This window comes from Lutra lutra, chromosome 3 (assembly GCF_902655055.1).
Source record: "Lutra lutra chromosome 3, mLutLut1.2, whole genome shotgun sequence".
Lineage (NCBI taxonomy): Eukaryota > Metazoa > Chordata > Mammalia > Carnivora > Mustelidae > Lutra > Lutra lutra.
In genome coordinates this window covers 97,020,747-97,035,706 of record NC_062280.1, presented here as the reverse complement: position 1 = coordinate 97,035,706, position 14,960 = coordinate 97,020,747, and the positions used below count along the sequence as shown (strand labels likewise).

The window sequence follows — 14,960 nt, the reverse complement described above, 5'->3', positions numbered from 1 at the left end:
CTTAATTTTCCTTTTAGGATTGTTTTGAGTAATGGTTTTTAAGCAATAATATTTCTTTCCACAGGGATATCTGGTTTAGCATCTGGTAAAACCAAATGTCTTTTATCTCTGTGTGCATGGGTAGTTTCCTCGTAAAACAAAGCATTTTATTACACTGTACATTTCATTTGGAATCTTGTGTAATTAAGACTTAAAGTAATGAGAACCCCTTTTCATGTTGGGAAAATATGACCAGGTCACATATATACAGTACTGAGTGTTTACAAGAAGACTTACACCAATTAAAGTGAACACATACTTAAGTGACTAAACTAAAATGAAAGATGTCCCTGGGTATAATTAAATCGAAGGAAGTTTTCTCATATACTTTTCTTGCCTTTATCAGTTTAGCCTGTGATCTAGAGGCATTCGCATAAGGTATTAGAAAGGACTGTCTTGATATTTGAAAAATCAAAGATAGTTTATTACAGCAACTCTAAGGACATAATTATTTGAGATTAGGATATAGTTTCCTCTATCAGTTTACCTGATATTCCTCCTCTGGGACATCATCTGGGGAGAAGAAAAAAAGTTGCAACACAGGGCAATACCTAAAATGTGCCGAAAAGTGGAGATTTGGCTTACCTATGTTGTGTTTTGCCGAGGGAGCTGATACACAGTTGAAGAAAGACCAAGAAAAATAGCAGTCAACATCATGCTATTTTACTGTGGCACTGATTTCTGGGACAGCTGTCAACCCACACTTCAGTAAAGGATCCATTGAAAAGCAGCATAGATACAGATTTTTTTTCTTTGAATATTTTCCAATGTTGCACAGCTCAATGTACTTAAAAAATAATTAAAACTGGTTCTGTGTGCACAAAGCCTCCAGTTAGCTGCAAAGAGACTGCTTCGTTTACGGGTTGTCACCCAGGCAACCATCCACTGTGCATTTAGCTTTGAGAATTGAAGTCAGGACAATATCATCCAGGAAGGAAAACAAGCATTGTGCTTGAAGGAGTTGGACCTTGGTGTACTTCCATGCTTGGCACAATTGCCGTTATCATCTTACCCACTGAGACTTTCTCCAGGAAAGCCATACCTTTGTTATTGCCATAACGTGCCAGAAGGATCCCTTTCCAAATCTAAATCTAAGGTGCAGAGCAGGAGACTCCAACAGGTTACCCCCAGGCTGGCTGTACTCTTAGAGTCATGTTTGAGAAAGCACCAGGAATCAAAGTTCTTCTATCGGAACCTCTTTCTTGCCTAGACTTGTGATATTCCCAAGCAAAGTCTTTAGGAAATGGACTGTATTTTTGTTTGAGTCATAAATGCTAATAAACCCAGCTGAAAGAGACTTGAAGTTGTGGACTACAAAAACACTCACGAGGAAGTAGACTCAAGGCGCTCTAAAACATAGAGTCGTCTGCCATTTGTGTGCTGCTAGGTTTTTTTATGCCAATTACTGGAGGATGCAGGGGGTTTTCTTCTAAAAATGTCCTTGTTGTATATACTCAACTGCAAAGGGTGCAAATATTTTATTATAACAACAGGGGGCATTTAAATAAATGCTTACTTACTAGGTTACTTACTAGGTTAGTCCTTTATGTTCATGATGTCATTTAACCCCCACAACAGCTCTAAGGAGTTGACTATGATCACCATCATTCCCCATGTTACAGATGAGAACACGGACGCTTAGAAGAAATTTTAAGCTAATAAATGGTAGACCTAGGGATTGAACCAAAGCAGCTTGACTGCAATGTTGAAGTATTCATCACTTTTACGATGCTAACACCACACACACACACACACACCCACACACACACACAACACACACACACGCACAAGCACACACTCTTTCTCTCTCACACTCACACACTTCTCGAGTCAGTGAACCCTTCTGGGTAAAAGACCACTCAGCGATTGCTAGGTTTCTGTACACTCTTTCATCACTTCATTCAGCCTGAAGGGCTTTAACGCTAATCCAAGCACCCGCAGGCTGTTACTCTGTTTTACTTTGTAACTCCTTCCGTGTTTCTGCTGCCAGGAGGAACAGTACTCTTTCTTAGCCTTTATGTCAAGAGAAAGTTGTAAGTGTTATGCTTTCTGATGTTTAGGATTTCTGCAGGGTTCCGCTTGGGCTCAGGATGGTCTGCAATCCATGAATCTTTTTATTGGTTCCGCAAAGAGCAGTCCTCCCCTTGTCTCTTAGTTTGAGAAAGAGTCATTAATTCAAATCATGTTTCTTTCAAGAAACGTAACTTTTCAGAAGGAGGGGCAAGATAAGCATGCACAACAAGGAGAATCCAGTGTTCCCCGTATCCTCAGCGGGTATGCTTCAAGACTGGCAGCGAATGTCTGAAGCCTCAAATAGTAGCGAGCCCTCTATCTACTGGTTTTTCCTATACATACACACCTAGAATAAAGTTAAATTTATAAATTAGGCACAGTAAGAGATTAACAACAATAATCACTAGTGGAATAGAACAATTATGACATTATACTTGATAAAAGCTACATGAATGTGGTCTCTCTCTCAGAATAACTTACTGTACTGTGTTCACCCTTCTTGTGATGCCTACGTGACCAGATGAGGTGAGGGGAATGGCGCAGGGATTGTAATGTAGAGTTGGGCTACTACTGACCTGAGGACTTGTCAGAAGGAGGATCATCTGCTTCCTGAGGGTTGTTGACCATGGGGAACTAAAACTACGGAAACCAAGGATATGGGGGTGTTCCTGTGTTAGGTGATAAGGCCACCACAGAGCTATGTAGAATGCTCTAGTGAAACCTGGAAATTTCTCAGTTGGAAGGGCTGGGGTATATTAGTTTGATAGGGCTCTTGTAACAAAATACCACAGACTGGGCGGGGGGGGGGGCGGGGCTTAGGCAAAATATTTATTCCCTCACCATTCTGCAGGCTAAGAATCCAAGATCAATGTGTTAGCAGGTTTGGTGTCTCTGGAGGCTCCTCTCCTCAGTTTGCAGGTAGCTGATTCTCACTGTTCTCACAGGGTCTTTTCTCTGTGCACAAGCCCTTTGATGTCTCTCACTGTGGCCTAATCTCCTTTTTTAAATAAGGACACCAATATGATTGGATTAGGGACCACCCTAATGGCCTCTATTAACTTATTCACCCCTGTGAAAATCTTACCTCCAAATATAATCACATGTTGAGGTACTAGGGATTAGGGCTTCAACATATGAATTATGGGGGAAACACCGTTCAGGCCATAACAGCATAGGGAGTCTTCAGAGAAGAGACAATTATCTGAGCTGAAATTTGAAGGGCAAATAGTTCACCAGGTAAACAACAGGCAGATGGATGTTGCCGATAAACTAAGCCACAGCATGTCCAGAGGAAAGATAAAAGCATGAAATGTCAAAAATATTGTGTTTGGGTTGTATATGTGTGGTTGGAAAACAGAATACATTGAGAGGGCAGGGGGACAAAAGGGAAGTGAGGCTATTTCCAGTTGAAATGAAATAATTTCCAGTTATTCATGGGGAGACATGATCAAATCTGTATTTTAGGAAGATCCTCCTGATAGCAGGAATGAAGATTTAATTGAAGGAAAGGGATAGATAGGAATATTAAAAGATTATTGTAATGGATCAGGAAACAAATGATGGAGACATAACCTGAATCAGTGACAGAAAAGATAAATGACCACAGAAAAACAAATGAAATATTTGAAATCACTCTTAATAAGAGAGGAATACAAATGGCCAGGAAACACATTTAAATCACATTAACCTCACGAAGGATCAGGGAAATGTAAATCAAACCATGTTTTGTTTTGTTTAAAAGACTTATAATATTAAATGTGTGGGAAAATGGAAACTCTTACACACTATTAGAGTGTATATAAATTTGTAATGCTATTTTTGGACATTGCAATCTGGTGCTATCTATTGCCTTTTAAAATGCACACATTCGGGGCATCTGGGGTGGTTCAGTTATTAAGCGTCTGCCTTCAGCTCAGGTCATGATTCCAGGATCCTGGGTTCCAGCCCCACATCGGGCTCCCTGCTCAGCAGGAAGCCTGCTTCTCCCTCTCCCGCTCCCCCTGCTTGTATTCCGTCTCTTTCTGTCTCTGTCAAATAAATAAACAAAATCTTTTTTAAAAAATGCACACATTCTTCAACTTGGTATTCCCATTTCTCAGTATTCACCCTAGAGTAATTCTGGGAGGTGATCACAAGCATGCAGGTATAATAAAATTTTACCCTAGAACTTTTTTTATTTTTTAAATTGTTTTATTTTTATTTTTAAATTTTATTTATTTATTTATTTAGTTAGTTAGTTAGAGAGTGGGGAAAGGTTAGAGGGAGGAGGGAGAGAATCTCAAGCCGGCTCCACTCTCATCAAAGAGCCTGATGCGGGGCTCGACATGGGGCTTGACCTCATAGCCCTGAGATTGTGACCTGAGGCGAAATCAAGAGCAAGACACTTAACCAACTGAGCCACCCAGGTGCCCCTTATTTTAGAGAGAGGGTAGAATTTTTTTTATATAACTTTTTTAGAAAATTTATTTTGGAAAATTTAAAACATGCCAAGTAAGCAATATAGTTCAACAAACCCCCATGTACTTGTCGCCCATCTAAGGATATTATTCATATCTTTAAATAGTAGATTGTTTATATGTCAAGTCACAGAAGAGAATTAAATTAAAAGTAGTACATCTGTACTTTGAGTTCTGGAATGCTGTGTAGCAGTATAAAAAAGGAGGAAAGAGCTTTATATCATGTCCTAAATGGGCTCCAACACATATAGCTCAGTTAAAAAAAAAAGCGGGTTGCTGCATAATGCATACAAGGTGGTATGACACTGGTATGAGCAGGTTCAGATCACATGCTCAGGAGCCAGCCTGACCACTTCAGTGTACAACCTGGGCAAGTTACCTATGGTCTTTCTGCTTTCACTTCATTACCTCAAGTAAGGGTATATGATAGGAACAATATCTACTTTACAGGGTAATTATAAGAATTAAATGAGTTAGGGGCGCCTGGGTGGCTCAGTGGGTTAAGCCTCTGCCTTCGGCTCAGGTCATGATCCCAGGGTCCTGGGATCGAGCCCCACGTCGGGCTCTGCTCAGCGGGGAGCCTGCCTCCACCTCTCTCTCTGCCTGCCTCTCTGCCTACTTGTGATCTCAGTCTGTCAAATAAATAAATAAAATCTTAAAAAAAAAAAAAGAATTAAATGAGTTAATACCAGTAAGACATTCAGAAGAATATTTGGTGCATATTAAATACTAAACATTCTTATTTGTGCAAAAAATTGATTAAAAAGAAGGTAAAACTATATATTTCATATATATAAATATGTATAGAAAATAGGTAGAGGTCTGAAAGGATTCATCCTTACCTAGTATTAGTGATTGTATCTTTTTTTTAAAGATTTTATTTATTTATTTGAAAGAAAGAGACAGAGTGCAAGCACAAGCAGGGCGAGCAGCAGAGGGAGAGGAAGAAGCAGGCTCCCCACTGAGCAAGGAGCCCGATGTGGGGCTCAATCCAAGGATCCCAGGATCATGACCTGAACCAAAGGCAGATGCTTAACCAACTAAGCCATGCAGATGCCCCTAGAAGGATATGATTGCTCCATAAATTTGTACACAATTCTCATGACTCTTCAGTTAATTTTTTGTTTCCTACGTTCTGAGTTCAAGACCCACTAAAATATTTTAAAAATGGAAACACATAAACTTGGACAAAGTAAGTCAGCCTTTCAACAAGTACTGTTCTTAACTGAGTCTACCAGACACGTGACACACTTAAGAATTGGAACTGGCTGTTCTTGACTTATTATCATCTTGAAGGACTTGAATTACTTTATACTTGAAACATCCTGACCGCAGCCACCTTGTTTTTATGTTTTTGTTTCCCAGCTTCTATGAAGTACCAGGCACATAGCAGCTGCTTTTAATAAATGTTTAGTGAATAAAAAGAAAGGACAGATTGAATGGTAAGTGACTGAAGACTGTGAAGGAGTGAATAAATCACTTCTCTTAAAATTGCTGGGAGATTCCTTGCCTTGATGATTGTATCTTTTTCTATTTCAAGAAATAGTGGATTGCTTTTCTAAAAATTTATTTTTTTAATTTTTTAAAAAAAGATTTTGTTTATTTATTTGTCAGAGAGAGAGAGAGAGCGAGCACAAGGTGGTGTTGGGGTGGGGGGCAACAGGCAGAGGAAGAAGCAGGTTCCTGCTAAGTCTGGGATCATGACTTGAGCTGAAGGCAGAAGCTTAACCAACTGAGCCAACCAGGTGTCCCGATAGTGGAGTACTTCTTTAGGATATAAAATATGGTGTGTGTGCTCTTGGGGCACCTGGGTGGCTCAGTTGGTTAAGCATCCAACTCTTGATTTCTGCTCTGGTCAGGATCTCAGAGCTGTGAGATAGAGCCCTGTGTCCGGCTCCTTGCTCAGCAGGGAGTCCGCTTGAGCTTCTCTCTCTCTCCCTCTGCCTCTGCCCCTCCCCCCAATAAACAAATAATCTTAAAAAAATATTGTGTGTGTGTTCTGAAAGGTCACTTAGATATTTTCCTACCATTGATTCTGAAGAGTTTGAAGTTGGATTAACCATCCTGCATCCCTTTCTAAACCATATCATACTTATGTCTTTTCTCAGACTGCGAGCACCTTGAGGGCAGGGATTATTTTTTACTCCCTCCATCGGACTGACCACAGTGCTATGACTTGATGACTATTACTGAGTGAAAAAAAATGCTGTCTGAGAATTTGGCTGTAGAGATTTCTCTTTCAAGAGTTTCTAATGATCATAGCACATGTTTGCCTTCCAGCTCTACCTTCTACTGTAGTTGTTCTCCCTGCATGGAGGCATCCAGCTAGGTGGGGACGGCATAGACCCATGCTGTTGCTCCTCTCACAATGTTTGCTGTTTCACTAAGACCTAATTAAACTGTTATGCCCCCACATTCCTCTGAGGACTAAGCCAAGGGTGATTTTTTTTTTCCAGTCATCTAACCTCTTAAATTGCCTAAGCGTCAAAATTCTCCCCATGGCTATTATTGGTTAACACCTTGAAATAACTGAAAATTATGCCAGTGAGGAAACGTGCTTTCAACAGAAAATCCCTTGCCTTTGGACGTGTAGCCAAAGAGCTCTTAATACTGAAGAAACAAAATCTTTTCTGCCTTGTGAACCAGTGAAAATCTAATAAAAGTGTGTCTCCCTTGGGTACTTTACATCATTAGCATCCTGGCTTCACACTTCGCTTTAACAAATAACTTATTCTAAAAGTTTCTCCAGGGAGAAGACAAGAAGCCAAAAATATCCTGGAAGAAAACTTTACCTAGCAACCCAGTAAGGCTGTTTCGTCCAGTTTCTAAAATTTAACTTCATGCAGCAAAGTCTTTGTGATTTTTTAGTTTCTCATTTTGGTACTGAAATTTCTTCATGACTAAACAAGGAGGAAGAAAAAGTAATGCCTTACATGTGAGCAGCAATTTCTGGTTTCATAGTAAATTCACGATAAACGCTCCTACCACAGTTGATCACCTACTACATGCCAGGACATTGTGCTAACCATTTTACACTGGTTCATAGAACTTAATCTTTGCCACAACCCTTTGTAATACGAAGTCTTAGAAGTCCTATTTTACTAATAAAGACCCAGGGGTTTGGAAGAGTTAAGTAATTTGCTCCAAGTGATATATTGTAGTTAGTAAATGGCTGAATCTGAGTTTGTCTGACCTTAAGACCTACAGATTTGGGATGTCTGGGTGGCTCAGTCAGTCAAGTGTCTGCCTCAGCTCAGATCATGGTCTCAGGGTCCTGGGATTGAGTCCCACATCAGGCTCTCTGCTCACTCCAGGGACTGCTATTTGAAAAGTGATCTTGATTGGGGCAGGGGTAGGGGTCAGGGTGTGGAGAGGGGATGGTGGGATGGGGTGGGGTGAGATGAGGGGGTAGGTGAGAAGGGGAGAGGGGAAGAAGGGGCCTCTCCTGAAGCAAGATTTCTGAATGCAATGTGAATGGTGCCCCCTGGTGTTGTGTGACCCCCCCAGCTCTGGATTTCCTTCTTTTTCACCTTAACAGGAACTTCAGCTCTTCCAGGTCCCCTTCATCATCAGTCTCTCTCTCTTAGATTATCATCCATGTGCAAACATATTTGTTTTCCTCTGCCTTAAAGACAAACAAAGGAAAACCCCAAATCACCTTTGATCCCATTATACTCCTCTCTCACTCACTTGTCAGCAGCAGTCAGCATTTATCATTGTGAAGCATTTTCCTCTCTTGGGTTCTGTGCCATCACTCTTTCTTTGCTTTCCTATTTCTCAAGCCATTCCCCTTCTTTCACTTGATACTATTCCTTTATCCATTCTCTAAATATAAAATGTTTTCGGGTCTTTAGATGAGGCTCTTTTCTTCTCTTTCTACATTCTTTTCTTAAATTGCCTCATCTGTTCTTGTGATTTAAAAATCCACCCAAAACCTTCACCATTAGGTTTTGCCTCTGAGTCCTATTCTTATACCCATTTTTTTCCTTGACACCTCTCCTTGAGTATCTTTGGGTACAAACCTGTCGAACTTCATACTACCCAAACCAAACACTAATTTCCTTGCTCCTTCCAGTCTTGCTCATCTCAGGAAATGGCATCATCTCCCACATATTTGCTTAGGCCAGAAACTTGAAAATTATCTTTGATTCCTTCCTTTCCCTTATCTCTATATTTAATCCAGCATCAAGTCCCACCTATCATTTCTTCAAAATGCATATCAAATAATTTCACCATGTCAGCTGACCACCCCAGTCCGAGACTCCACACCATCATTTCTCACTGGATGCTTTAATAGTCACCACCTGTCCTTACTTCTTTTGCAATGCCCCCACTCCCGGTCTGTTCATATAGTACCCGAACTTCTACAAAATGTAAATTGGAGGGGCACCTGGGTGGCTCAGCGGGTTAGGCCTCTGCCTTCAGCTCAGGTCATGATCTCAGGGTCCTGGGATCGAGCCCCGCATCGGGCTCTCTGCTCAGCAGTAAAGCCTGCTTCCTCCTCTCTCTGCCTGCCTCTCTGCCTACTTGTGATCTCTCTCTCTATCTGTCAAATGAAGAAAATCTTTAAAAAAAAAATGTAAATTGGATCATATTGCTCTCTTGCTGAAAACATTTCAGTGACCTTTGTTGTGCTTCAAATAAAGTCCAACTCTGGCCAGAGGGCTCTATTTGGTCTGGCCTATTCTTACCTCTCCAATTCTAGCACAAACACTGTGCTCTAAATGCTCCCTTTTTGTTCGTTGGATGGATCAGATTTTCCCACCTTTGAGCCTCTAGATGTGCTTAGAAGCTCCCCCCCACCCCGGTTGGCCCATCTTATCCTTCAGCTCTCCTTCAAGATTCTTCTTGTCAAGATTACCATTGACCTCTATATTGTTAATATTAATGCTGATACATGCAGCACCTCTTCATTCTGTTGTGCAGTGAATTTCCAGTTTCTCTACTAGACCTTGAGTTCCTTAAAGTCAGGGACTATATCCATAATACATCTTAATACCCTAGCAGTGATTGACTTATAGTTAAATGCTTGTAAATGAATGAAGTATGCAAGTTGAGACCTCTTGGGAAAGACTGCTTTAGTAGTAACTCACAATCCCCACCGGTATAGTAGATAGATACTAGAAGGAACGTCAGAAGACAGGGGTTCAAGGTTTGGCACTAGCAATAACTATCAGTTGTCATAATTCTTCTGATCTTAGTTTCCTCATCTGCCCTATCTATATCACTCTATTTTTGATATCTTTAACCTTTTAAGATTAAATTTAAAAAAAAGATTTTATTTACTTATTTACTAGAGAGAGAGAGAGAGGAAGAGCGAAAACACAGGGGTGGGGTGGAGGGAGGAGCAAAGGGGAAAGGAGAGGGAGAGAGAAAGAATCTCCAGTGGACTCCATGCTTGAGTGCAGAACCCCTAGCAGGGCTCAATCTCAAGACCTTGAGATCATGACCTGCACCAAAACCAAGAGCTGGACACTTAACCAACTGAGCCACAAAGTTAATATTTTTTTCATAACTGAATTTCTTAGTTCTCTACCACCAAATTCTTCCTTGTGCATTGTAAAACTCATTAAATGAGATTTAATCTTTTTCCACTTTTAATTATGAAAAATTTCAGACCTAACAGAAGTAGAGAGAACGGTATAAACACCCATGTACCCATTACTAGCTTAAACTATTACCCGCGCATAGCTAATCTGGTTTTATTCCTAGCCCTACCCCTTATACCATTCTCCCTCCCATTATTTTCATGCAAATCCTGGACATGGTATCATTTCATGATATATACTTGAGCATGAATGAGGTATAATTATTAATTGCTAGGGGCTACTCCTTCTGTTCCTCAGTGGCTTAAAAAGTGAAGTATTCATTGAACAGTATGTTGCTTTTCCGAGAAACCAGAGAACTGGCAAAATGATTTTATTTCATGACTTAAACAAACTGTGTAAATTGTTTGAGGCGGGGCGGGGGGAGGCGAGGGTGGGTATTACGGCATCTAGCTTTGTGCTTTGCAGTCAATAAATAGAGGTTGAATGAAAACAAATTCAATGTGGTTTTGGTTTTTTAATACCACTTTATCCACAGTAATCTAGGGCCTTGTCTTACCTGCTCCCTTCTGTTATCTTCCAGAATTTATTAATCTAAAGGAAAATTTCAAATTCAAAGCTTTTCTGTTTTGTTTTAAATCAATGATTTCAGCCTTTGAGGACTTTTCCAGGCAGGACTCACTACTAAGGGGATGTGCCTCCGGGGGCGGGTCTGCCCCGAGGCCCCGCCCCCGTTCGCTCCCCGCCCTCCCTATCCTCCTTTCCTCGTCCTCCTGCTCTTCTTCCCGGCAGCCTTAGCGCCTTTTCCGGCGCTCCTCAAGATGGCGGCCGACAGTGAGGTGAGTTGATTCCTCCCCACCTATCCCTGTCTGTAAGTTCGTTCCTCCGTGTCAGCGCCCGGGCGTTTAATCTCTCTCTCTCTCTCTTTTTTTTTCTCCCTTTCCTTTACCTTTAGCCCGAGTCCGAGGTATTTGAGATCACTGACTTCACTACTGCCTCGGAATGGGAAAGGTGAGTGAGTCGTAGCATTGGTTATCGGTACTCTGGGCCTCTGCGTCCCCCTTCAGCTTCCCCAACGTAGACCACATGTGTTGCAGCTTCTGAGAAAAAAGACTGGCGGACCCCCGGCTCTGCGTCTTCTTCTTCCGCCAGTGTGCTGCAAGCCTCTTCCGCGTCTCGCGTCTGACAAGCCCCGGCCCGCCCCTGTCAGCCAAACCCTTGGGACGCAGCTCTCAGAAAAAGTTTTGTTTACTCTGAGACCACTTCCCTCAGACCTTGGCTGTTTCCACCAGCAGGAACAATTTCCGTAGCTACCACTTCCGTTCCTGGTTTCATTTCCGTTTAACTCATTTTATCATAAGCAGTAAACTTGGCAGTTGTTTTTTTCCTCTCGTGTGCATTGTTATACCCGTTTTTGGAGGGGGCATTTAGAGTACTGGTAGTTGTCCATCTGCCACACTCCCACCATCTCCATTCTGTCCTTTAGAATAACCTTTTGAGATAGGCTACAGATGGTTTTGGAATTCTTTGATTCAGGTTGTTACATTTCATTGGCTAATGTGCCCAGTCTTCCTGTGACTATCATACCTCACAGAACAGCTGAGTGAAGTTGTTGTATCACTGAAATTAGTTGAAAGCCACCTTTGTGAAGGAGTGGTTGCTTAGATTGAGAAGTTTTCTGGTCGGTGTCACAGAGACCGTTCTGGGTGTGGAGGTCAGTAATTAGCTTGTTGGAATATTTTATAATCTTTCTGGTTGGGAGAGGAAATTTGTGCATGTTATGTCATTACATGACGGGAAATTATAAAAGATCCCTACTGGAGGGGCGCCTGGGTGATTTAAATTGGTTAAGCAGCCAACTCTTGATCTCAGCTCAGGTGTTAATCTCAGGGTCATGAGTTCAAGCCCTGTGTTAGCTCCATGCTGGAGTAGGGTGTGAAGCCTACTTAAAAAAAAAAAAAAAATTGCTCGCTGGCATAACAATTTGACTCGTGGTATCCTCCAAAAAAAGACAAGTCAGTAAGACATAACCCTACTGGCAAGGCTTTATTGAGCAGATATAACTCTGTATCCAGAGTTAAACTAATGAAAAAAAGAATAAAACAAAACCTTTGATCCATGTGTTAAACAAAACAGCATATGGTTAAGTTTTAAGCAAACTGGTATTAAATATAAAAATAGTACTTTGAAGAAGGATGCTATTGTAGATTACAGTGAAGGGAGATACTTTCGTAGAAAAGATACGAAATGAGCTGGGCCTTGAAAGTGGGAAGTGATTGCTTAGACATGCTCAGAGAGATGGGTGAAAATGAGCCTTTGGGACTTCATGAAGATGTCTCTTTACTGGAGTGAAGGCTATCTATTGAAGTAAATACATAGAATTAATAAAATGGGACAGGGGTGCCTGGGTGGCTCAGTGGGTTGGGCTGCTGCCTTCGGCTCAGGTCATGATCCCAGGTCCTGGGTTCGAGCCCTGCGTCGGGCTTGCTGCTCAGCGGGGAGCCTGCTTCCTCCTCTCTCTCTGCCTGCCTCTCTGCTTACTTGTGATTTCTCTCTGTCAAATAAGTGGATGAAAACTTAAAATAAAATAAAATAGGGGCACCTGGGTGGCTCAGTGGGTTAAAGCCTCTGCCTTCGGCTCGGGTCATGATCCCGAGGTCCTGGGATTGAGCCCCGCGTGGGGCTCTCTGCTCAGCGGGGAGCCTGCTTCCTCCTCTCTCTCTGCCTGCCTCTCTGCCTAGTTGATTTCTCTCTGTCAAATAAATAAAATATATTTAAAAAAATAATAAATAAAATAAAATAAAATGGGACAGATCACAGACAGCTTCCAAAGCTGAGTAAAGGAATCTCTAGACTCGGTGCTTTAAGACCAGGGATTCTCATACTTTAGTGTGCATCAGAATCATAGTTTCTGATCATGCCTGATGTGGACTGAGAAATGTGCATTTCTTAGCAGGTTCTGAAGTGAGGCTGATGTTGCTGGTTGGGAGACCACACTTAGAGAAAAACCATCAAATAACAGTAGTGAGAGACCCTTGATTTTAGAGTGGCAAAGTGATAGGATGAGAGTTGTTTCAGGAGATTAGGTTAAAAAGAAGCCAAGTGACTTACTTTGATCAGTAGTTAGGTCGGTGATTTGGAGACTGGAGAGAAAGAGGATAGGAAGGAGGATTGTAAGACATTTCAAAGAAGAGTTTTAGATAGATACACTTGATGAAATGTTAGAGTAGAAAGAAACATGCAACTGGAATTTCTTGCCTGAAAGAATGAAGATAAAGTGTCAAAGTGAGAACAATGCAGTTTTAGACCTGTTGAATTTGAAATAATAACTTGATGTCTTTTTTTTTTTTAATGTTTTATTTATTTATTTGACAGATCACAAGTAGGCAGAGAGGCAAACAGAGGCCGGGGGAGGGGAGTGGGGAGGAGGAAGTAGGCTCCCTGCTGAGCAGAGAGCCCAATGTGGGGCTGGAACCCAGGACCCTGCTATCATGACCTGAGCTGAAGGCAGAGGCTTAACCCACTGAGCCACCCAGGCACCCGATAACTTGATGTCTTGAAGGTAGATAGAAAAATGTAACCTGAATCTTGGAGAGTGGGGGTGAGGAAGCAACAAGAGTATGGAATGGAAACATGATTTTTTCCCCTCTTAGCTAAATATTTAAAATATCGTGAAGTGCATTATTAAGCCCTTTACTCCTGATACGGAAATAATTGTTAACCCAGTTATGAGAACTACCACAAAGTAGGAAATTTGGTTTTTGGCATTTATGCTCTTTCTAGAGCTAAAGTAGTGTTTTATAGCTCATGGGAAAATGTTAAGACTTTGGAGTCTCTTAAACCTTGAGTTTATTTTATTTTTTTTTTTTAAAGATTTTATTTATTTATTTGACAGAAATCACAAGTAAGCAGAGAGGCAGGCAGAGAGAGAGGAGGAAGCAGGCTCCCTGCTGAGCAGAAAGCCCGACGTGGGGCTCGAACCCAGGACCTGGGATCATGACCTGAGCCGAAGGCAGCGGCTTAACCCACTGAGCCACCCAGGCGCCCCTAAACCTTGAGTTTAATGTGTGAATGAAAGTTCTTGTTAATATGATAGGAGCCATACAATTTATTGAGAGGACTGAATGGAACCCCCTCTTTTTAATCTTTTGTCCTTTGCAGAAATATTTTTTGAGTGACCGTGTGTCAAATATAGTGCAGGACCTAGGGGTATGGTCAATAAAAATAGACAATTCTTAGTCTAGTGGAAGAGACACATGAATCAAGTAACAATACAAATGAGTCTAATTACAGCTGAAATGAGAGCTGAGAAGGGAAAGACACCTGGTCTTAAAAGGGTATATAACAAAGGAACTTAATATAGAGTGAGGAGTCAGAGGAAATGATCCTATACTGTAATCTTGAGATTTTTCAGGGATAGTTAATTAAATTTTCCTAGTCAAATCTCAATATTTTCAGTAGACTTCAATTTTACTCTTTTAGCTAGTACCAGTAGAAACCATAAAATAAGTATTTTGATATGTTCCTTTTACTGTGAAAGCAATATTATTTTAAATGATTTTTATTATAATACTTCCCAGTAGAATAAAAAAGAAAAAAATCTAAGAAACCTATAATTGTACCACTAGGAGATAGCTACTATTAATATTTTGAGAAAATTTTTTCTAATATGTGCATTGTAAACATTTTGTATCAAAACATATTAACACTTCTATAGCTTTCATTTTTTCATTTCATATATGAAATGAGCATTTTCTTATTTCCTCAGATGGCCTTCAAACATGATCCATTCAGTGGATATACCATTAATTTACAGCTGCTTGTTGCAGTTGGACAGTTAGGTGGCTTCCGGTTTTTTACCTTTTAAATGCAGTGAACATTTCACATGCACATCTTTAAAAAGATT

At 40.9% G+C, this 14,960-nt stretch overlaps 1 protein-coding gene across 2 annotated transcripts in view; it reads left to right on the top strand.

Moving 5' to 3' along the window:
• Window positions 1-10,816: 10,816 nt before the first annotated feature.
• RAB3GAP1 (RAB3 GTPase activating protein catalytic subunit 1) overlaps window positions 10,817-14,960 on the top strand; it is a 116,546-nt gene continuing 112,402 nt past the window's right edge. Inside the window, exons 1-2 of one of the 2 annotated variants that reach the window (XM_047722510.1) lie at window positions 10,817-10,893; window positions 11,010-11,065. In XM_047722510.1, coding sequence (XP_047578466.1) covers window positions 10,876-10,893; window positions 11,010-11,065 — 74 coding nt within the window. In that variant the 5' untranslated portion in view covers window positions 10,817-10,875. The remainder of the gene's footprint in view (window positions 10,894-11,009; window positions 11,066-14,960) is intronic. The other variant, XM_047722511.1, reaches the window with a different exon arrangement.